The sequence below is a fragment of the Pezoporus wallicus genome, unplaced genomic scaffold (genome assembly GCF_028554395.1).
Source record: "Pezoporus wallicus isolate ANWC-B61680 ecotype Strahan unplaced genomic scaffold, APGP_CSIRO_Pwel_v1 contig_3952, whole genome shotgun sequence".
NCBI classification, from domain to species: Eukaryota; Metazoa; Chordata; class Aves; order Psittaciformes; family Psittacidae; genus Pezoporus; species Pezoporus wallicus.
The window spans coordinates 13878385-13903620 of record NW_026635034.1 but is presented as its reverse complement, the minus strand read 5'-3'; the positions used below and the strand labels follow the sequence as shown (position 1 = coordinate 13903620).

The window sequence follows — 25236 nt, the reverse complement described above, 5'->3', positions numbered from 1 at the left end:
ACTGCTCCAGGGCAAGATTTCCAGCATAGATTCCATATGGAGAAGCAGCCTAATTGTACATACACGCAGAGAGTTATACTTGACATGGTATAATGTTGAATGAATGGAAACCGTAACAAATATAAAAACAAACATAGCCTTCCCCCCAAAAAAACCCAACACCACCAAGCATCCAGCACCCTTGAATAACTGGTGTTTGACTTTTTTATATACCTATGTGTGATTAATGTGCTTTACTTTAAGAATACTGAATGCTCACTGACACATATCACAGAGTAGGCATTCCTACTTTATACTGCAGAGCTTTAAATAGAACACTCTCCTCTGTCACCTGGGAATCCTGCCTCCTCCCTGCCTTGCAGGTAGATACAACTTCTGTCTTGCTTTGCTTAAGGACGAAAATGATTCTTTGCATGACCATGGCAACACAAGCCACAGATACCTACAAGCAGGGGGAAAGAGAAAAGAATTCTTTCAAGGGCTTTTTGTTGGTGAAGACAAGAATAAATTATGTATTTATTCTGTGCCCAGATAAGTACTACACATGACAGTGTGGCAGCAACTCCATTCTTGGGGTTAAAACTTTAACAGGAAGGGAAGACATTAAAGTTAGAGCTTAGTAAATGACAGACAATAATCTTTAAGCAAAACGAATCATGGTATGAGATATAAACTGTCATGAGTATATAATTTTGACACTGTGATGAAGGAGTAGCAAGGGATGTTGCCTCTTGGGGTGCAGGCACTTCAGCAACAGTCACTCAAAGATCTCTGCTTTGCTCTCTGCTGAATGATGCCCTGTGCCCAAAGACAGAGGTCACACATTAAATGAAGAGTGACTCATGAGCTGGATCTAGTCAGTGCATCTGTCTACTTCCAAACCCATCCACCCAACTGCACTGCAGCTACTAAGGTCAGGTGACACAGCGATTTCTAAGACCTGTGACTCACATGACCAAACAGCGTCTGCATTTGATATCATAAACTTTGGGCCACAAAAATGCGTTGTTCCATTAATATCAACAAAACCAACATGTTTAATATATACTACTGTGAATATGGAAAAGCAGGTTTCAGGAATCATGACAGCGATAACTCTCTCTTAATCATGATGCAGTCACATAAGGACAAAACTTTTTACCAGGTTGGACTGATCAAAAGCAACAACATGCTTGTGAGCTAAACATATCTACATTTAGGAGGTTTATAGATTATCTATTCATCCCTTCATTAGGAATTAAGTAATGACGATGCAGAAAACCAAAGGGAAAGGGGCAGACCAAACAGGAATTTCAATTCTTGTTTTAAAACTTTTCTCACTTTGAGACTTCTGATATAGAGAAGTTTAGAAAAATGATCAAATATTCAAATTATTTCTGCACAGTTGGGGAAACAACACCGGACTATTTGTACACAAACAGCTTTGAGGCATTTTGCTTTTAATTTGCATACAATTCCTTAAAGTGAATTCCACATGAAGAAGGGTGAGATACAACAGAGCTTGTTTGTCATTTCACAAGTTAACAGAACAAAGTAAACATCTGTCCTTCTTATTACTTAGCTTCCTTCCTGTACTCCAATTTGTAGCTTCCTATTGCAATTCTCCATGCCAAATAAACGCATGGACTAGTTCCAAACTCCACAGACGTTCATGTGTGGACTTCAGCGATACTGCAAATTATAACAGCAAGAAAAAATTGAAATAGAAAGACTTTACATGAGCTTATATTCTCTTCATGTTCCTCAAACAAAGACCCAACATTCAGAGTAAAAAAATACTTCAGCTGTTCAGCTCAGCTACTCATCTGACCGTGGTTCCTCTATGGAGCACACAGCTGAGGAGAGAAAAGAACGGTGGCTTTCTGTCAAATAAGAGGGAGCATTAAATCAGAAACAGAGAGATCTCAAAATAACTGTGCTAAAATGGACTTCCCAAACTGCTTATTTGGAACACAGTCCGAGCATGCTCTTTCCTCCTACATATTGATAAAGTTTTCTAGCTATACAACTTCCATACATAGTTGCATTTGACCAGGCTTTTGGCTTCTTTCAAGCTGACAAACAGCATCCCGATCAAAATATATTACAACAGTATTATATCGATAATAAAATACTGGCATGATGCTAAGGACAGCATCATCTTTCTTCATGCTTTAATGAGACCAAATAATAGGTTAAACATATGTTAAAAGGGGAGCAGTAACAAATCTGTACGGCAGATCTTTCTGACATGGGAGTGTGAGCCTATCCAGGTAATATAAAAAGAGCCATAAGCTGCAAAGAAGCCAGGCCTCTCAACAGCAGCAGTAACTCCCTATCACTAGAGCTGTCTTTAGTTAGGTCTTAGAGCAATAAACACCAATTTAGCCTTGTTTAGCCTGAAAATTTAGAGGGAGCCTTTTTTTGTTTGTGTAGGAATTCTTAACATCAAGATTCTGTGACACTGCTCACAGCAAGCTGAGTAAGGAAGATGAAACTAATCGTGCTGAAGTGGAAAATGACAGAACTCAGAACTGCAGGTCTCTTGATAGTAAGGGTCTGCATATGCACACAAGCCTACACACCACAGCACATCTGTCAATGCCAGTGATTCCATTTGGGATTTGCCAATTCTTTCCTCTCATGATTGTGGAGCCTCCAGCAACTCTACTGAGTCTGAAATATGTCAGTACCAGAGAAGAGACTCTAACAATAAAAATCTTTGTACACTTTAATATTTATCAGTTCTCTAGTAATTTTTTTGCTATATATTTAATACTAGTGTGACAAAATTCCTGGTAATCATATCTCATGCATGTAACTTAAATGAGGAATTAGCACTATCTAAACTGGTAAACCTACCACTAAGGGGTTATTTTTTGAGTCTACAAGACAAGTATTTCTGCAACAATGACAACTAGTTGGGTATGCATGTAACATAACAGGCTCAGCTGAATGGACCTAGCAGGTATCTAAATGACAGCACAGCCTTCAGAAGGACTGGAGTGGCAACATCCTTTGACCTAAATAGACTTGACATTACTGTTTAAGAGGGCTTGAGTGAAGTTGGAGGCATGTTGGAAATCGTCATTAGGAGAGATGGTGTTTCTGTAGTTAGTTAAATAGTTTACCTTTTGCTGGTTAAAGTTGCTGTAATTTGTGTTCTTTCTCTGACAGGGTAAGATGTGGTATTCACTCTACCCATATTGCTATTGTTTAGATCACAACAGAGATATTGAGAGCATACTGTACCTTTCTGCAGCTGAAGAAAAAGACTGATGACTGCTGCTATCCCTTCTCTGCAATTCCTTGGTGAGTACATTTTCATCAATACCAGCTATGGAAACAAACTCCCTAGAGTCCACATTATTAAAAAATATATTACAGGAAAAGTCTACTTGTAAATCACTTTCTCTTTGCTCCTACCATACCCACAGGTTTCAAAGCAAGATAAGTATAAAAGAAATCATTAAAATAACAAGGGTTGTGATTGTTGTTGTACTGGGCATTTCCCTTTTTTCACTGACATACATTCTAACAGAAATCCCACAGTACGAACAAGATAACTTCCATTAAAAAAAGCAAAATGCAAGCTATTCAGCCCAATGTTAGAGCATGTGTATGTGTGTATAATACTGTAAAAGTAGTCACACATTAGAGGTATATAATTGAAACAGCATTTTCTTTCATGAACTTGCTATTATTGAGGCAGTGACAAGGTTTCCATTTCTTTGTTTTCCAAGCTCTTTAAAGAATGGCTATTGCCACATTTTGTAAACCTAAATATTGTACAAGCAGAAACTTGCTGGTATCAGGTAAGGAATAATACCACTAGTGCAAACAGGTGCAGAGACAATTCCTCCAGTTTTGGGGTGAACCAGCTATATAACACTGAAAAAGGACAGGCATCTTCAAAGCCACACTCATGCGTGTTTCTCCACTCAGACATACATCCTTCTCTGTCTTGGTCTTCTTTTTACAAGAGTAGTTGGGGGAGAACCACCAGCTCGTGTAACATTTGTCATATGAAATACTTCTTGACTGTGTTCCTGTTAATAAGATGAATGTTTTATAACAAGTCAAGGAACGATAAATACCTCAAGCATCAAGAAAGTGACAGTAATACTGACTTAGTATCTTTAGTAAAAAGTGAAACATTCTCTCCTGAGATATAAGTCAAGGAAGGATCAGGAACGATGAACCTAACACTGTACCATTATTTGATCATCATGCACCTCAGCTGCCCAGATGAGAAAGAACAAGTGTTTATTGCCCTCTGCTCATCCAAAGCTATGACACGCAGTTTATTTAGCTAAGTGCTTGGCATACCAGAATGTTGTCAGAGCAGTTCTCACTGTACTGTCCCCCTTTAGCTTATTTCTTCAAAAGAAATGGAAAAAAGGAAGAAAAAGAAGGAAAAAAAAAAAAAAAGAAAAAAGGAAGAAGATCTCAGCAGGTTTAACCCTCATCTTCTCTCAGCTCTGTGGGTAGGAATTTGTATTGCTGTTGGCGAATCTGAGCCAGTTTTTTCCTTGCCTCTTCCAGCTCTCTTTCCTTCTTCAGCATTTCTTCTTGGGCTGCAATGATCTAGAAAACACAAGCATGAGTTATGACAGCAAGGACTAGTGTCCATAAAACAAGATTCCTTTCTCTGTGACACCAGGCACAGGTAGGCCTTGAGCATTCTCCAGAGAAGCACCAAATTTCGGTGACTTCAGCAGGAATAGATCAAATTTTTCCAGCTTCCAGGAGTAGGCCATCAAGAACACCATCATATTCCCACTTGTGCCTTAAAGAGGACTAAAAAAGAAGAATCTATGAGCATAGTTTTACCATACACCCATGATGGATTTTACAGTGCTCATGGTGGTGTGGGGTTTGCACCATGTCTTAACATAATGTTTGAATGACAGTAGAATTGAGCACTCATTACTGCAGGTGTCCGCAGTATTTTCCTGCTTCTCAAAAAGCCAAAGGAAAAACAACAGTACTATAGACATGCAGAAATAATAAATTTCAATATCTTGTAAGTAGTAACCACAATAGGTGGTGTTCCTCATTCACAACAGGATCCACAAGCTGGTAAAGCCTCAAAGCCTTGGAAGCTATTTTAAAATGTTGCTATTATTTCCTCATATTTGTTATGGTCACAGCAATGAACTGTCACCAGTTCTTATCTCTCTGTTTGTTTGATTATATACATACAAAAGTAGCGTTCCACTAAGATTTGTGAATATTTAAAGTACATAAGAGAAATTTGAAAACAGCTACTAACTTCATCAGAACAAAATAAAAGATACTGGACACCAGTAACCGCTATTACAGTAAATGCTCAGTGAAGAAGCTTTAGATGTCTTGCAGCTGTTATGTCAATGGTTACTTAACAGTGAGGTATCAAGTAATTTACTAAAGATTTCTATATCTATTTGTCCAGCCTGCAATGCAGCAGATGGACAATCTAACACTATGATATGTTCCGATGATAGTTTTCCTCTGCTTTGCTTTACTGTACCAACCTGGGCAATGCCACCCACAAACTTCGTTTTGACCACAACGTCGTCATCCTCTGCTTTCCCAAATGCTGCTTTTTGGGCAGCCCTGACCAGATTGTCTGATGCTCGCTTGACAGCATTTCCTGCAGCCTTCAAAAAAGACAAAACAAATTTAGCATAAAAATGCATAAGTAACATAGATTCACCTTAGCATCAAAACTAAAAGATCTCTGCCTGACTACACAAGAAAGGTGTGCTTTGTTTTTCTCAGTGAAAAGTGAATGCACCTTGCAAAATGGATGGTACAGAGAGGAATACAATTCCTTTATTTAAACAGCTGGAAGCTGGAAAAATATAAACAAGATTTTTTTTTTCCCTACAGTTTGCAATAAAACCGGAGATGAAATCACAAGTTGTTATGCACAACACTGCATTTTATTCTTCTGTCCCTCACCTCCCCTCAGTCCCGTTCCATTTTTCCAGCTTCATCTCCCTTTCAACTTATCTCTCTTCCCACCTGAAATGACCCAAAGACAGATTAATTGTAATTTGCTTTGCTCAGTCTGGAGCTCATCCAAAGAGAATGGAAACATTTCTATTTGTTTCATTAAGTTTTGGCATAGGCTTAGTGCATTCCAAGGAAGTATACATGGAAAATGCGGTTCAAATGTCTTCTCTCAAAGCTTGCAGTTGTTTGTAGGGTAGGAAGGAGAAAACTAACAAACTCCCACACCTACCTATTGATTAAAGGTATATGAAAGTGTTTGTGCTGGGGGCAAAGCCAGCTGAAAAGCCTCAGTAGTTTTGGCAAATACGCCAGTAGAAGTAGTTAGTAGAGATCATCTCACTGGTTTTGCTATGATAAAGGACATAATTTCCAAGTGCAAACTGCTTTTCCCTTCATTATTCACTTTGACACTAACAGGAAGCTTGATAAAATGGCCAAGTTAAATTTTTAAAATGAACACCCTTCAACAAGACTTCTGGAGATGTTCTATTTTACCCATCATAACACACTGTTAATTCAGAAACACTTCATAGAAGCTCAGCATGAAATGGATGTTTAATGTAAAAGGGAACCAGTTTCACATAAAAAAGTTAAACCAGACTTGAGACACTGCAGCAGCTTCTGCTCCTGTTTTAGCTTGACATTGATTCTCCATTTTAGAAATGTTCTATCTACAGTTGCTGTCTCTTGATGCCTAGAAACAAAGGAAAGCTGACCATAACCCAGGCTGGCACTAAGGCAAGTACTTTGTTGCACATACGCATAATCTTGAAGAGGTCAGGAGGATACTCATGCGCAACCCAGTAAAGAGTGCTTAACTGTTTGCAGGCTTACTGGGAGACTAACTGAAAGCAGAATAACTGCAGAGAAATCAGCTGTACTCAGTTATTATAAAAATGCACGTAGTAAACATTCCCTGCTCATGTATTGCTGTGGCTTACCATGAATACAAATCTATCAATACTGCACCTAAACCAGGGCTTGGCACAGGCCAGTCAACATTTGCATCTCTCCTCTCAGTGCCCTGTAAAAGTGAAGACTAAAACAAGCAGTAAAGTGAGCTGAAGCTACAGCTGAATAATGACAAATGCACAATCATCCTTGATGAATGAAAGTGTCCCACAAGGGGCAAGAATCCCACAAGGAAGAAAAACTGCACAAAGTGCTGAAAATTCAATAAACTATTCCTAAAATCTGGGGTTTGTTCACACAGTGCTAAAACAGCATTCACACCGCACTATTATGGGTTTTCAGTAAGAAAGAACGTAAGTACCTGCAGCCTCCTCATAGCTTCTGAGTCATGATCAGCCTTCACTTTGCAAGCCACAAGCAACTGGGCTGTAGAAGCTGCCACTTGTTTGGCGGATGAGATGAGCTTCTCCTCACTAGCATGGCCTTGTACTGATGCATTAGCTGCTTCACAGAGATTGCTGGTTGCAGCTGCCACCATTCGGGCCTAGGAGACAGTAAAAAAAGTCACTGTGTATTCTCACAGGATATTATTTCTTCAGGGATGGTGCTAGTTTTCCTCAAGAGTTACTCACAGCAGAAATAAGTCCCTGAGACCACTGTCCATCATCAGCTGCGTTTGCAGGGATTGCTCCAACCTGAAAAATAGTTCATAGATATCTCACAATGAAACAGAAAGTATGATTGCTTTGTTTCAGATATAGACAAACAGTAATCTATGAAAAAAGGAAAAACCTGCACTGTGACTGTGCCCAGCGCATACAGGAGTGGAAAATCCAGCTGAAAGTTAGTTGTCAAAGTGTGCTTCCACCACATGTCTGCCTGCTCATGTAGTGCCAGCTTGCTATGCTGCTTGAAATGCCCCTTGGAGCATGCATAGAAGCCCCACAGTAATGGTTGTTGCAGCTGAGAAGTTGGCCTAAGCAACAATAGCAGCAGATCCCAATCTCCTGATCTTTAAAAAACTTTATTTCTGTCTCCACAACACATTCAGATTTACATCATTCAGACTTACATCATTTATCAGCCTCTTCTGATTCTGGTACTATCGGAACATGCAAACCAGAAAACACAGGGAAGCCCCCTAACCGCCATTGAACCTAATAATGGCATTTGAGGAAAGCAGCCTATTTTTCGGCATGGCTAAGATTAATTTCTTCCTTTAAAGACCACAGTATTATTTCACATCCTTCAAGCAGGCAAGAAACTATCAGTAAAAGCCATTTGCTTTAAAAATTCCTGATCTTTCAGCAAGTTACTACAGAAAAGTGATGGATAAAGCAAATCGGCTAAATTCAGTAAAGTAGGTGCAACAGATCTGCTAATAGGGCACTATATTTGACAGGTGTGCTTCTACTAGAACGGCAAGATAAAGCTTTCCTTGGAAAGATTACAGGAGTTTTAGCAACTATCTGAACTTGGGTGGAACAGGATGCAAGTGCTGTTAGCCTCAATCTGAAAGACACAAATAGAAATGTATCTGTAGGAGCAAAGAAGCCAAAACTGCAGGAGATTCAGGGCTGGTACCAGGTATGTTCTCTATTATTCTATATAACTTTGCAGTGGTGGCGGTGAGGAAAGTAAAGCAAGCTGTATGTCATAATGAAACTAAGTAAGAACAGGTCTCACCACATAAACACACTGCACAATAATCTAAGCAAAGAAGGTAAGTAAGAATTCTCTTTTTTGGGCTGTCTCCAGAGTCAGATTTTTATCACATTAACATCTCACTTTATGCAGTACTGGTAAGTTCCATAGCTACAGCCTACGGAGGGTCTTTTCACACAGTTACATCACTGTTGTTCTGAAACACATGCTCTGTGCTCCTGCTGGAACTAACAGCACAAGCTCTTCAGAAATTCTACCTGAAGCTGAGAGCACTGCACTTTTGCGACAGGATCCACGATACAGTCTGCTCAGAACAAAGAAATGGATGAAATTGGAAGCCATTACTGTATAACAACAATGATCCTTGAACAAATTGTTCTCACAGGGAACATACATACTTGCTATTCAGATTTTAAATTTCAAAGTATATTAACTGGGAAAAAAAACTGTGATGGACAGGAAATGAATTACAAAGCTCTCAATCCTGACCAGACCAAAAGGGCGATGTCTTACAAGCACTCTTTCCATTGGTCCCAACAACAATAACAAGCACATCCACTTAAATGCACTGCACTTGCACACAGTCCTGCATTCTCACTGAATCAGACAGCAAACACCGAGGACACAATTAGTGAAACCCTTTCTATTCTGGTCCAGAATGGTGCTGTATACAGTGACATTTGGTTTGGATCCCCAGGCTGTCTTGTGGGGTACACTGGTACACTACCAGCACGAATGACAGAGCTTCAGAAAATGAGAAAAACAAACCCACATACACAAAACCTCCCCACAGCAGAAAGAGCTGAAAAAGCCAAACACTTCATGACACTTGCAAGGTCTGAATAAACATAATTGTGTTTTCCCTCAATGGAACCAGGCCTGGGCCATGCATTGTGATGAGCAATAAAAACACTGACATTTTCATTAGTCATTCCCAGGTCTTTTCCTTGTGTTTTAACAGAGGGGAGTTAAGAGGCTAGATTCAATTTTGATGCTTTCTCCATCACCCACCACTGTTGCTGCTTGTCCTGTTTACCCACCTTTCCCTGTGCCACCAGTTCTCTCTGGGCTGCTGAAGCTGACTTCACAAGGGCGCTGGTAGCAGCTGCAATGGATTTAGCTGCTTCTAGGATCTGTTCTTCAAAATCCAGAGTCTCATCTGCTTGCTATAACCAAGAAGAAACAATGTCACACATTATTCACCTGAAAGCACTTGTATTTTCAAGATTGATGACAAACACAAAGTGAAGCAAGATGATTTTGAAATGCACCAGTAAATTCACTAAGACCTACAACATGATTTTGTGCAAAGGAATTTCCTGTGGACTGAAGCTGAGAGTCAACAAAAGTGAATTTAAATATTAGGTTGCCCTGTGGCTGCTCACACATGAAACTGAGTATCACACAAGGTCCTTAGAGAATTACTTTCAGCTTTCTAACACATGACCTCCACAAGGGCTACTCAAAACTACATTCGGAAAAGTCCAGGTCTGAAAAGAAATTCTTGGTTTTCCATACCAAGATGGTTTTTGTAGTGCTATCATATTGGCTTTCAGGATTGCTAAACTAAGTAGAGCATTTTCTAAATAGTTCAAGACTTCAAGCAATAAAAAAGAGCAGTGAGAAATGTACATTGTCTCATACACCTGTACTAAGAAATGTAAAGTAGATGCCAGCAAGCCATAGAGTTAACAGCTTTTAGTAAGAGCAGTCATTTCACAGAAAGCGGCATTGTGAAGCAGTCGAGTTTAGTCATCTTGGAGATAGGAAGTTCCAAAGGTCTGTCTGGAACACTTCAGTCATCCAAATGTGTCTTTCAACAAACATACGCAACTAGAGACATCAGCTGTTCCTAATGAGGTTTCTTACTATTTAAAACGCAAATCTGTTGTTCCATAAAACAACTTCGACTTCCTAATCACTAAGCAAATATTGAGAACATCCATCCATTTAAGCATGCTCACTAGCTTCAAAGAGTTAACCAAATAGAGACAAATGTTTTTTGTTAAACAGAACCAGGCCTGGGCTGTGTATTCTGGTTGGTTTTTATACAAAGTAAACCAACAGAATGTAATTTGTTTGTGATCAAATCCTAAGTCTGCCAGAATCCAATGCAGTATGATGAATAGGGCTAGTGGATACAATACCAGAACAGACCACCTTGTGAGACATGAGGCTTTTGAAATACAGGTTAATTCCAACTTACACAACCACAGCATGCTTGTGTCAAATAACTAACTAAGAACACTGGCCAAGTGTCCAGAACACTGGACACTTTATTTGCAGGTCTAAGTGCATCCATCATAGTTTGAGTCTTAGTTCTCCTCTTACTGCACTCTGATGAAATAGTGGTCAATTATAAAATAATAAAAGATAAGGATGAGTAATTATAAATTGTTACAAAATGGAACACCGAGCAGTGTTCAGCCCTACCACACTTCACCTAACTGCCACATAACTGAAAGTCCAGGAGATGAAACTGTAGCATCCACTGACACCAGAAAAACTGAGTGATCTGAAAATAAACACTGATGTGTAGGTGAAGTTGTTTGGCACTTTAAAGACTTTAATTGGAAAACCCCACCTAATTCAAGGAAAAACATTTGTTTTGCCTTGCTCTTGGGCTAATCTCATCAATTGAAGCATATGCCTCTGCAAAAAGAGTGTAAGGAATTGCTTTAAGTGCACAAGTCACGTTCCACGTGAATTTTTGGCAATGCTTGCAATGTCACATCACAACCATTATTACACCTAAGTGGTAGTCACATTGGTCCTGAATTTATGCAACAGGCATCAAGTCTTACTTACAAAACCCTACTTCAATCACAACATCACAAAACCCAAGTGACTAAATGGAATTCAGTATAGTCACAAACAGATTTTTTTTCATTATTAAAATAGATGTGGTTTTGACTTTGATTTAAGTTGACTAAAGACATAAACTGAAGTATCAACAAAAGCACCACTGGACCATAGTACATTTAACAGACAATTACGGCACTTCTACTTTCAACAGACTGTTACTACACTTCTATTTTATTCCAAGGCTCCTGTTATAGTTAATTAGTTAAGTATAAATTATTTCCAACACACCAAAATACATGATGTGTATTATTCTTTCTAGGTCAGCATTGTCAGAAATTCACTTAAGTGATTGAGAATTTCAGTGTCTGCTTCCTTATTGTAAAGGAGCTGTCGTTCTTTTGTCCAGTTAATGAAGTGCCCATGGCCATGCTCTGATCTATGAGACAGATGGGTATGTGCCCCATTTGTTACAAAACAGCCACCAAAAAGAGCTGAAAGTTGTTGTTGGAACTCAGTTCAGCAGAGTGAGCAGATTAAGTATTGCACGCAAGCGCTAAGCAAAAATGACTACTTTCCAAGGGAATGCAGAGAAATCAGATCTTGCATTACTGAGAATGCTGTTATAAAAATCTGGGAGCAGAGAGACAATACAGCCCGAGTTTCTCAGACTTCCAAATTCCACATTTCCTGCCATCTCACAATTTCTTTAATTTCAGGTTGTGTGTGTATGTTCTATTGACAGTTGATCTCTTCCATGGATAATTTATTTTGGAAGCAGCCTTACACAGCACACTAGCTGTGGAACTTCCCTTGAGTTTCCATCATTTCTAATAAATCCCTATTTTCTAGTCCTTTCTTACAGTCTTCCTGTCAGCATTACCAAGTACAACATATCTAAGGGTTCAATCCTCATGTGTGAAATCGGGAAGATGGCAGGAGGCTTGGACAGTGCTGTGGGTATGTTTACCTGTCTGTACTCTCCAAAAAGCACTCCTCAGCAACAGGACATGTTGCACTCCAAGACCGAACACAGCAAAATGTCCTACAAGAGAAGTAATCCTTCTACCCACTCACATTACTAAACAGTGTGTTCCTGAGCTGTTTGAAGATCGCACTCCTCAATAGTGCCCTCAATACGTATCGACTCACAGCCTTCATGAACTGAGTTAGGAACAATAATGAGACTCACGGCAGAAAATTTCACCTTGCAGGATTTTAGTTACTTGAGGGGGTACTTGGGGCTTCTTTAGAAAACCAGATTGATAGGACAAGTGGTAAGTTTCTCTTTCTTCAAGTAGCCCCTATGAAGATCAGCATCTCATTTCCCACAAGCTTAAACTAACAAGCTGTTATTGGCCAAGTACTAGTTTAAATGGATCAGAAAATAAAGTCACCAGAACAGACAAACAAAACTATCATGCTATAGTCTGCAGCATGAAATAGCCTGAAAACGTTGACTGCACCATTAAAAAAATATATAATTTGAGTTGGTTTTGTACTGTATTTTAACCAGTTTTCTACAGCATCTCCACTATTAGGGGTAGCATAAATCAAGCCAGGGTTAACAGGAGAACAGATGAGCCCCAAATCTCACTGCTAAATAACAGAGAAAAATCACAAAAGATAAACCATTTCATTTTGAAGCAGCTCTCATCTTCTGTTTCATAAGAGAAAACCAGTATGGGTAAGTTACTGTGCTGAGCCACAGAAAACACAATAACCAGTTCAGAGAAAGTCAGTCCTTGGAATGGCTGCTGCTCACTGTCATAAAAGGCCCTACACAGCTTAAGAGGCCCTCCAAGAGCAATTCCACTGATAAAGGAGCCCTTCGTGGATATATTTTAAATCAGATTAGATTAGGAGTCTGCAAAAAGTCTTCTAAACCTGCTTGTGAGTGAATGTACTCCTTCATATTGCCTTCTACCATATTAAAACCCCCGGAGACAGGGCAGGACACTGTAGGAATATGTTTGATATATAGTTGGATTAAATAACAACCTAATATATCAAACATATCACACAGAGTCCTGCAGAAAAAGGCATCCAGGTTTGATTCATCTTGGGGAAAAAAAAGGACAAGCTGCTGAAAGCTAACAGCAGGGAACTCTTATTGACTATTAAAGACACTCGTGTTTGAAGGCATAAGCCTGCACAGAGGCATGAAGAGCATACCAACAGACTAGGGTAGGTACAGCAATGCTCTCTGCTGTTGTACCTCATCTACCGCACCTTTTTCCTTAAAAGCATTCTTTTCCTAATAGTAGTGAAGCATGTAGTTGTTACTAGACAGAATGTTTTTCTTCTTCTGAAATTACTAATTTGGGGAGTGGGGGTGTTGTTATTTTAAAGCCAGTGGCATATTTGTGTAACAGGAGGAATATGTGGTTGTACTGCAAGACACCTGATCCTCCAAAACGGAAAACAGAAAAAAAGGAGTCTATACTCTGGAAAAATAGAATTGTATTTAAAGGAAATAAACCAATCAAAACTTGCTTAATAAACAATAAAGATCTCATTGCTTTAGAGAACATTTCCCACCTTGAACACTGTCATAAGAGCACTGAACAGGTTTTGTGTTACGGGGATTAGTAACACCACCTACTTAGGAAAGTCCTCAAAGTGCTTATAAGATAAAAGCTCAGAAGACAGACATATATTAACAGGGTATCAATGGGGCAGGGGACTAGCACACTAAGCATTTTAGGAGCACATTCACCAGCAGCTATATGGACAGAATTTAAAGCAAACAGAGTATGCATCACACAATAAATATGGGCAGCAGTTAACAGGTCTGTGTCTTATTAGAGAATGTTCTCTGAGATGATTCCCAGTACTGGAAAATGAAGACATCTCATACTATTAGTCTCAGTCTAAGACAGCAAAGGGGTATGGTAGGTGCAAAAATATGAAGAGAAAACAAGGAAAAGAAGAATTAAAAAAAACCCAAAAGTATAAAAAAAATTCAGACAGCAGAACAAATGAGAGAACCCCCCCCACCTTCAACTAGGGAATTTTTTCTTTAGAAGTAATAAGACAAACTGGAACACATAAAGATGAAAATTTCAAACCTGAATGAAATGACTCTCACTCCCTGCCCCAGTAACAGAAGCTTACCCAAAAACAGAGAAGCAGCAACCAATTAATAATGATGAAGATGATGGATTTCCTGCAGGCAGATTATTCTAAAATTACCAACTAATGACTTCTCTGCAAGTCCACTTGATGATTACTGTTAATCAAAGCAGAACACTCGACTAGCTGCAGCACTGGTCTGTTGCATTGTAGAAGATAGCTCCTATTCCTGCATTTCATAGACTAAGCATAAGAAAAATCAATTATATCAACCCCCTTACCTAGTCTAGGCGTTCACACTACAACACTAGATATGTTGTCAAAGGCAGAGCCTGTTCAGAAGCAGGAAATCCCACTCTGGGAGGATATGAGCTACAAGTCTTCAGCAGAAAAGGTGATATATGAGCCCTTCTGTGATCTTCCTAGTACCTTTCATGTGAATTACAATCCTTACTGTGAAAGGGATTAAACATCTAAGAAAGGGTATAAAGGCTATTTAAACCCAAAATTATACAAACGGCTGGATATGAACTTTAGTTTCATTTACTAAAAACATTCAGTTTAGTTTTATTTTAGGCAAATAAACAGAGCAATAAATCACAGAGACTGGACACTCAAATCACCATGTTAAATGAGGAGCAGGTGTGAGACCTACATTCATTGTGAAATTACAATGACCCTGAAGAAGCTTAGATGTTGGAAGGAAACCGCTCCATGGTTACCAGGCAACACATATACACTATTGTGTAGTGATTGTACAGAAAAGGTGATGGAGGACTCTTCCTCTCCTTGTACTCAGCCTGTGTCCTCTGCTCTGCAGAATCTCATTAGAAAGGACCACTTTTCTTTATAAATAAGATAGATATACTTGTTAAAAAATGCAGGACAAAGAGCATTTCTTTGTTATGAGCTGATTTATTCCCAGCACCAAGCAGTGTGGGAGGATTGAGGTGGCTGGGAAGTCCTCAAAGAGCAAAGCTACCAAAAACTATTTCATCCGATGTTCATCAATGGCAAAATACCACCCTGTACAGAAAACTATCATCTACCACTGAAAGTTCTTGAGGCCCTGCTTTTAGAAAGACTTCTCATTAGCTTTGAGAAAACAGTTTTGTGCCTACAAAGCAGCATAAACAGGGAAATGGATATATAGTCCTTGACTGAAATCAGTTATACAGCTAAAGCACGATTTTCATTTTAAAGACATGCAATTCCAGACAACACAGTAGTTTCTTCTAAAAGCTGCCTGTTATTCCACACAAGGCAAGAAGTAGCAATTCTCTGTGATCCAGTCTTGTGAGCTATGTATACAACCAGAAGCAGTGGCAGTTTCATGTACTACCTCTATACCACCATGAAAATAGCTGGCTTAATTTTATCTAGTATATTCAGACACACATTTGAAATGAACTTGCAATGTGCAGCACTACCTGAACTGCAATTTATTTTCCTTCAGGAAAATTAAACAGAAATGGTCATACCAGATATCTCATTAGATACTGAGGCAGCTGCTCTTTTAGCATGGCATACAATGCCATGTTTTTAATCTGAGAAAATCCTGAAGGTCTTTGCATTCTCCTGAACCCCTTCTGTGTTGCTACTGCTCTCTCCTGCTATACTACACACTAAAGATGAGAACAAAGCATCCCTTAAAGGAAAGCAAATGTGAATGACTTTTCACATCAGTCAAATGTGACTGAAAAGTAAATAATTAACAGCAGTGATGCTGTAACTCTTAAAAGCATTTTTTAACATTTGGCTTTTCTTACTTTGCTTGCTCATGGCTGGTGCTTGACTCACTCCCTGAAAAGCATCTGTTTACCCTCTTCCGTCAAGGGTGAGTCCCATACAGTGCAATGTCTCATGGCACTGACAGCAAAGCAAGGTTTGACTATTTATACCATTATCGGAGACAGTATCAAAGCATATACCAATATATGGGCTATACACATCTTCTGCTTTCAAAGGAACAGTGGGGATGGACACTCACCTTTGGCTTGGCTCTTGGTTTCAGCTGCTCCAACTTCTTTGCTGCAGCTTCAATTGATGCTGCAGCCCCTAGTAGCTCTGTCTCTGCAATGACTGTTGGGTCCTCTGGATCCACCCACTCTGTCCCTGAAATTAATACAGACAAAGACAATAACTTCAGAGCCACTGTGAGCTGTCACTCAAACAGGGTGATTTGCAATCAAGTGTCAAACACAGGAGGCACATCGTAGAAAGCTGATTTTAGTACCATAATGGCATAAACACAGTAATGTTTATGTCACTGAGAGTGAAATGTAACTCAGAGTGAAAGTCTTTCTTAGGATTACTCTATTATGAAAGTAACTGAAGAACTGTGCAAGCAAAGCAGCTTCAAAAAGGGATACTGCCATATCCTGGGAACAAAACTAGCTGTCACTCAACTTGTGTTTATCAGAGCTCTTACTAACGTGCTTTCTAACTTGGTAAGGTAGATTGAGAAGTCTGACAGAACGGTAAAGATGACATGTTACATGGCAACACAGCCATTCACAGCACACTTTTCAGAGTCTCTTTTTATGGTAGTGGCTAGAGATGAAGCTATTATTGACTGCAGAAAGCATGCTTTTGGCAACGTGTTTCTAACAGCAATGTAGACTTTCTGTAATGTAGCCAAAGGCCAACTTTTTTTGGTTTGGTTTGTTTGGTTTTTGGCATTTCTCTTGGCTCAAAGAAATTCTGGAGGTTCACAAAATGAACACTTGGCTGCATGAATCTCAGATTTCTCTGTGCATTATTATTTTCCATTTCATAACATTATTCTCTGGATGACAAGAGTCAGAAAGCATCCGTGTTCTGGACTGAGGGAAGCAATGAGACAGCCAACAGGAAAATCAGATGGAGAGAGAAAAGGAAACCAGAAATGAAACTTCTAAGTTTGTAACTACTAGAGGCAAGGGGAGGAAGTGGCATCACAGCTGGAAACAGCAGAGTATAGGAAGCAGTGTACACCAGGCAAAGGGAGACTAAGCTAGAACGAAAAAAACAGAACAAAGGAAAACAACTCTTAACACCTTTTTAAAAGTCACTGAAACTGGATCAGAAAGTTTGGGTGAACCTAATAATAAAATCTCAACTGAAACATCAATCATTATTAAGGAACAACTACTGGAGAGAAGGATACTGGCACTTTGCATCAAGAATAGCATAACCCATGTCTGATTCTTCAAACAGCAAGGAAATAACACTGAATGTTTATTGATCACCATTAAGCCAGGTAAAGAATGAGGCAGTTTCTGTTATGGATGACCAAATCACAGGAGAATACAAAATGACTGACTGGCTCCTACTTTTGATGTGCTGGGAGAAAGCTGAAGTATATGGTACTGTAATCCTGCTGAGCTACATTTCATGCTGCTAATCGCTACAGAGTACATATATATGTGTTTTATATCAAATATCAGAACGTTACCAAAGACAACTTATAGTTCAAGTAGTGTACAAGATGACGGAAATCTATATTAAGCTCTAATATTGGCAGATAAGCAGGGAAAGAGATCTTTTTGATGAAGGCAGCATGTATAAACACAGTCAAGCCAAACTTGTAGCAGCTCCTCTTCAAACAAAGGCACTTTACAACTACCTGACAGGAGGATGGAGCCAGGAGGTGCTGGTCTCTTGGTGACAGGACAAGAGGAAACGGCCTCAAGCTAAGACAGGGGAGGTTTAGGCTGGATATTAGGAAAATCACCATGCCAAGAAGGGTTCACAACCCGTGTAGGTGAGGCCCTTAGTGCCATGGTTTAGTAGTGGCCTTGGCAGTGCTGGGGGAACAATTGGACTTGATGATCTTAGGTCTTTTCCAACCTGGTTGTTTCTATGCTCCAGATCACAACTTTCTGAAGTCTCACGGTTTCATTAACATGCTTTGCCAGGGCTGGACCCAGACAGGACTGTGAGCACTTATAGACACGATTGCTAGAGGCTGAGTATTAATTCAGTAATCAAGCTCTGCTTGATGGTTCCATCTTCGAAGGCCACACAGATAACTTATGACCAACCATATTAATTGCGAGAGGGTCAAATATACACGTTTGCCAAGACTGTGAACTGAACACCAGCAATGAAATTTGAGGAATGAAAGTATGTGGTACCAAGACACTGGGAACATAATCAAAAGGGGTTTTGTTAGTTTTTATTTTCTTTTAAACTACAAAAATGACAGTTCATCATCTGGAGTATAAAGCACACTGTATCAAGGCTGCCCAACTCACCTTTCATTGCCTCTGCTGACTGGATAAGCTCTGTAACAGCACCAGCAACCCGCTTGGAGAAAGAGGCCAACTGATGCTTTAGTTCTGGAGTTGGTTTTTGAAGGATCTAGAGGAAAAGATAAAATGTGCTAGTGCATATTAGTAAGGATTCCAGAGAATGCCGGTACATTCCCAAGCCACACTACTGAAAGATTTATTTCCTGCAGCAATGGGCTGAGAAAAAAAACATGAGTGCAGTAAAAGAAATACAGTTGTCAATGAATCACTAGGAGCAAAGGCCCACCCTGCAATGTCTGACACATGCTGGGAAAGTGGCACTGCCTCCCATTTCTACAGGAACTGGCAATATTGTCTGGAAGTTCTCAGCGCTGAAACTAGGACAGAATTGTCCAAAACAGAGGCACATGTGTGACTGTGTGAGGAACACACGTTTTAGCACTCCAATCTCAGACATTATAGTCATTATACTTAGGCACCAGGCTTAGTCTTTCTACACTGCTGGTAGTCATATGAGCAAACTGGATGATCGCTATTACTAAGAAGCAGAATTAAGAGTTCTGCAAGCTAGCTCTACTTGCCTGTTCTGGAAAAAATCACCAATGGTGAACACAATGGGAATGCCAACCCTGGGCAAGACCCTTAAATAGAAGGGAAAGGCAGACCCCTCTGAGCTGGATTTGCATGAAGTATTAAATGGCACTTTTGCAAATGGAAAACAGTCACACATTCAGACAGTAAGGCTGAATTCTTTCCTAAACAGGAACAACATTTGCATCTTTAATTACCATGTTGTAGGGAGAAAAAAGATTAAGTTCTGGAAATTCATATATACTCAAAAACTACTTCTGAGAGGAAAGTGACAGATAAAGAAAGATTTAAGAGCAAAACAAGAGTCTTGAAAGTCACATTCAGGTGTGCATTTTCTTCATGTTTTCAAAAGCTGCTCTGCAAAGCAGCTCAAACTAAATGCACATCAAAACTATATTTTATCTTTCTGTAAGCATGTTTCCCATTTTGCAGATAAATGCCTAACCTTGGATATGAGTAGAGAAGTTTTATGTAGAATTTTGGGGATGCCATGTCTGGCATGAGTTGGAGAGCTCTTTGTGAGGCAGCGCTGGCTTGGGGTTTTGGGGTGGCATTGAGTAGGTGTAACTGCAAAAGGCAGGTTAAAGTGCTTTCCTAAAGAATACGTAACATCTTTGCTCTGGGGGACAGGAGTGTGCCTAACATACCTAATGCTTACAGTGGGCTTAAAAAACACTGAAGTGTTTTATTTTAACTTCTTTGCTGGGGACCATTTTTAGGTCAGGACTCATCAGATCCCAATTCAGTCCCATTTAAGTACTTCTAGTCTTCCTTCTACCTTGCAGCTTGAGCTGAAGTGTTGAGTTTACTTTAGCTTGCTTTTCCTGAGTAACAAAACTGTTCATAACCTTGTGACAAACTGATAAAAGCTTGTCACTAGCAGCTACTGTAGAAAGAGATCAGAGAGAGTATTCTTCCTGGGAGTGACCCAGTGTGTGCATGCAGATGACTCCTTACCAGGAGAACATGTTCCAGGAGTTCCAAGTATCCCAGGGTACATTCTGTTCCAAAGCGTAGGGCTCGCTCTCGAACTTCTCCGCTCACATCTGGGTGATATGATGCTTGCTGAGGAGGCAGACTATTAGTACCCAAAAATTGCTCCCACAAGCAAAAGTCAACACAGAGAACATAAGGGAAAAAGAAGGGAAGAGATTTTTCATAACATGCAAATGACATTTGAGCTTGAGGGCCAACCATTTCTGTTGTAAAGGCATAAGCAAATTGTGTTCAAAGAGCAGCAGAGCTCCAGTTCCAAGAATGGCATTGGGAACATGTTTCCTTTCATCTGCACATTCTCTTGTCTGGGGGTACATCTGCAGTCTTTCTTAATCCTTCATTAGGTATTGCTAGCAGTAGTACTACTTCTTTCTGCTGAATAGAGAAACCCTTGAAGAACCATCTGAAAACGCAGAAGGATTTATGACTTCTTCTAAAGAAAAATACATCACTTGGAAAATACCTTGGGGCTGGAATGGGCTTTTGGGTTGCATTTGTACTGTTTTGCAGTGCAAAGGTTAGAGTGGAGTTTTGCCAGCCACACATGGCCATTCACATCTTAAAGGTTAGGAATATGCTAAACCCATTTTTAAGCCTGTATAGCCTACCATCAAGGAATGAAAGCAGAAATAGCCACCTGGTTTAGAGACCAAAGCACTGGCCTGGCACCAGAAGACTTTGGGCCAATAAAAAGTCAAACCCTAGCCCACTATGTGGGCCAAACATAGGTCTCACTTTTCCTTCTCCACTATAAAAGATAAATATAATAGTCTGGTCCTTATAGAAAACTTTGCCTTAGAAGTGCAGGAAATCATTACTTTACACGAGATACACAAAAAACCCAAACCAACCCACCCACCCAAAACCAGGGTTGGCTGCTTTTTGTTATTTGGTAACATGTTGTAAGTAAAAGCTTGTTAATGGCTTCAGCTTGATGTGGCGATTCAATGCAGCAATGGGCAGTGCGGGAACCATCTGTTTAAATACAGAGGAGCAGCAGCAGAGTCAGTGCTTTTACTTCTTAAGGATTTCCATTAAGTACAATACGTTACATCTCAACAGAAGCCTGACTAATTCAAGCATGCTCTTTCTAACAAAAAGTGAAGCCTGCAGCCTCTTCCAGCTTTGTTTTTTCTAAAGTAAGCTTCCAGGGAACTATTTTTAAACACAAGTGCCAGTATTTGACAAGTTGGACTTCCTAAAAACCTTGAAAAATCAGCATTTCCTCTCTCAGAGCAGCTCCTTCCTCCCCTGCAGCTTCCCGCCTTCCACTGGCAGGGCATTGTCTCACCGCTCGCCCATTTCGAGCCCTTGCTGCAGCCCTTAACATTCCGAGCAAGCGCCGCTGTCAGCGGGGCCCGCAGCCGGTCTATGAGCTCCCTCTGCCGGGAAGCTCAAGATGAGCAGAGCACGAAACTTCTCCAGGCTGTCCGCAAACCATCCGCAGGGAAAGGCGAGCGGAGGAAAGAGGGTAGGATTTCCCCCAGCTTCAAATGAGCTCCAGACGCCCAGACCATCCAGAACAGCCCATATTTAATTTTCAAGCAGGGCAGAAGGATCCGCCGGTGCACTGTAAGCATCCTAATACGCCTCCTTGTGCTCTTAAACGTTATTGATACACATGCAATTAGAGCAAATGTGTAGGAGAGGAATAGAAATTTCCTTTTATGCTTGGCAAACATAGCCAAAACTGAATATTTTGGGAGCATTTTTGAAATTCAATGAGCCTTAAAGCTGTATACTTCACAGCAGACTAAAGAGGTAATAGCTATTTTAGGAAGACATTTTTGTATGCAGAAACATCCCAATAGCAATCTCACTGCACCAAGTTAGTACACAAGTGTGTACACAACAAAGATGTGTACTCCTCCAGACTTGCACAGAAAACCTGCTGAAGCATCTCAAACAGAAACGTGTCCGAAGACCCAGAGTACACATTTATTTCCTCCTGCTGAAGCTTCCCTTCACTATCAGACCCCATTTTCTTTTCACATTCTTTCAGAACAGTAAGGCAGCAAGCAATACTTGGCCCTAGGACCACAACTTCCAGCCCGTCAGCACTGATGAATAACTTGTAGAGGCAAAATGTCCTGAGATAATCATAAAATCAGTGCCATTTGAAGGAACCTGGAGAACTCACATATTCCAACCTCCGGCTTAAAGCTGGGTCAACATTGAATTCAGACCAGATACATAATAGTGATATAATGCACAGGTTACTTAGTGTATAGATATTATTTTGTACAAATAGGTAATAAAGAAATTGTTATTATCTTAGGGCCTGCTCTAAACTTTGCGAAATGTAATTACAGTGTTTCCACTGACTTCAATGAGAGTTGTCTTGGTTCATTATATCCTGCAGTCATCAACCTCACTGTCTTTTAAAATGGCATCTTCTTATAAGCATACAATTAGCAATGGGTGCTGTAAATTCACATACAGCAGAACAGGCACAAGCATATGAGTAACTGCTAGTAAGTCGGATCCCTTACAACTTGCCTTAGGCAGCTGGCAACAAAAAGGAACTTCCTTACAGCAGGGAGGTTTAAGCTATGTTCTATACAATTCTTCCATAGATCATACACATGTACTTTTGTCTTGCCCAAAGGATACCAAATCTGATTATTTGTCAGGGCTTATTGTACAGACTAGCTGAGTCACACTGGAAACTCCCCCAGTATTTGTCAAATATCACAAAGATCAAGTTGCACTCACTGTCTTGCACAGCTTTCATGGCATAGTGAGGCTAAGACTGCTGGTTCCTACCCATAAAATTCAAGAGCTGTAGCTTATCACGGGAATGCCATGTACAGTAACCAATTTGTAGAAATTGATGGCATAAGAGTTTTAAGGCTCTAAGCAAAATTTGTAGAAACAGGATTTGCTAAATAAAGTCTGGTACAAACTGTATATTTAAAAAGCTTTGTTAAATGACATGGCTATTTCGTCATGCATTTTAGTTCAAGTGTATACATAAAATTAGGATACCTGAAAACTTTTATTGCTGCTTGCCCAGTAACCACCTCTGATTTTATGAAAGCTAGGCAAGATAAAACTAGACCTTACTCCTTGTCAGTGTATCATTACAGATAAGTAAAATGATTCCCAGTCATTTTCCTTCTGAGGATTGCTTTCTTTGTGAATGTAATTCCCTGGGACACCACAGATGCTTTTCCAGCATCCCAGAGCTCCACTGTTCCATTTGCAGGAAGTTTCATCCTGTCGGCCAACTTGCAATTCATGAACTCTGAAACCATTAAATTAACTGTGAACAAATGTATACAGAAAAAGATGAATGTTCATAAGTAAATATTCAGAATTACATATTGAGCTATACATTGTGTGAGTGTGTTTATATTATTTCTGGAAAAAGAGGATCCTCTTCCTGAGATTTTGCTGTCTGCTTGGAGACACTGGAACAGAAATGGGGCACTAGCCACTTCCAAAGGACAAAGGATGCTTAGTGCACCTCAGCATCTGAATTCATGCCTGAATTATTTGTTAGAATGTGCCACAACTATGAGCGCTTCTTAGCCTCCCTTAGAAGCTTCAATTAACTGGCTTGGACCTACGACATAATAGGCTACAGTAGTTCTCACGTAAGTGGCACAGTCATTTCATTCTGTGATGCAAATTAGAGCTGGTTTGCTGTGTTGACCTTCCAGGTTTATGAAGCAGAGAGAACAGAATCCAAATTTGAAACATGCAAAGTGGTCAAGAACTGCCAGACTAAAGACCCCGACAGAAAACTCAGTAAAATGAAAGTTCTATTAAGACTTGCACTTGCGTATGGGGATCAGTTTAGAACCAGAGTTAACCCTTCCACCCAGGCAGTATTAAGCTGTGACTGACTTAGGCAGTTCAGATTTGATCAAAGGCTGAAAATCAGACACCTCACAGAGGGCACCGTTATTTTACTGTCATTTTCCACACATGTAAAGGCAAAAGCAAGTAAATATAATTTACTGGCAAAGGTACTTTTGTGTTCCTACCAAGGACCAAAAGGAATGAGATCTTTATAACCCTTTCATTTTTAATTTATGCCTAGATCTTGTTTATCATCAGAACAAAGCCAAATGGTTTAATATGACACTTACATTCCCCCCAGAGATTTTCAGCTCAGTTTTCCAAAGCTGTTTAGCTCAAGCAAACAGGGTGCAAAGGCAAAACACACTTTTGAAAAGCACAGCAGAAATCGAGCAAGCCAACAATTTAGGGGGAAAAGGACTATGAAAAATAGACCAGAGTGATTCCTTTCACCATTCCTTTCACTGTTCTAGCAATACTGAAATGGTATTTGTGACCGTAAGATTATCTGTATAATCTACTACTTGCACAAGCTGTTTGTCTGCCAGTTTAACAGCAGACTGAAAAGTAGGAAATTTCAGGTCAACTAAAACTTCTCATTTGCACAAACAGAAAGACTCGTTATTAGTGCTGCTGCTTTTTTTCTGTGCATAACACAGATAATTCTTTCTGAGAGATGATCCCTTACCATTGAGTTTCTCATCTGAAAAGCAGAGCATTAATACAAAGAAACCAAACAAATTATAACATTTGAGGGATTTAGAGGCACACCACAGGGAGGGGGAATCAAGTCTTAGGCAAGCAAATGAATCTTTACCTTACAAGCTGTTAGCATGTCAGCTACTGCTTTGCGGCTCAGATTCGCTGTAGCAATCACATCTTCCTGTCTGCATGAGTTCCCAGCTGCAACAGCTTTGGCAGTTGCCATGGTGATTCCCTTCGTCATCCGGATTGATTCTTCAGGTGATGATGTCTTTTCTGGAACCTCGCTTGACTGAAACACCTAAAAGCGAAAGCAGAAGGAAAGCCTGATGCGATTCAAGTCAAAGCAGAACATCCATGAGAAAGAGTCAGCAAACGAAAGCAGCCTTCCAACAGCAGGAAATTAGAAACATATTCAGAGTACTTGAATATCATTCTTGCTTGTCATGAGCCTGGTCGTGAAAAGCCTGCT

General features: G+C 39.9%; 1 protein-coding gene across 1 annotated transcript in view; it reads right to left on the bottom strand.

Annotated features, from left to right (window-relative positions):
* Nucleotides 1–1422: 1422 nt before the first annotated feature.
* The window catches only part of TLN2 (talin 2), a 149006-nt gene continuing 125192 nt past the window's right edge, over nt 1423–25236 (bottom strand). Inside the window, exons 51-59 of the mRNA XM_057399395.1 lie at nt 24880–25065; nt 20217–20324; nt 18672–18777; nt 16424–16548; nt 9597–9722; nt 7524–7586; nt 7253–7435; nt 5496–5621; nt 1423–4566 (exon numbers count right to left, since the gene is read on the bottom strand). Of these exons, the coding sequence (XP_057255378.1) occupies nt 4438–4566; nt 5496–5621; nt 7253–7435; nt 7524–7586; nt 9597–9722; nt 16424–16548; nt 18672–18777; nt 20217–20324; nt 24880–25065 (1152 nt within the window). The 3' untranslated portion in view covers nt 1423–4437. The remainder of the gene's footprint in view (nt 4567–5495; nt 5622–7252; nt 7436–7523; nt 7587–9596; nt 9723–16423; nt 16549–18671; nt 18778–20216; nt 20325–24879; nt 25066–25236) is intronic.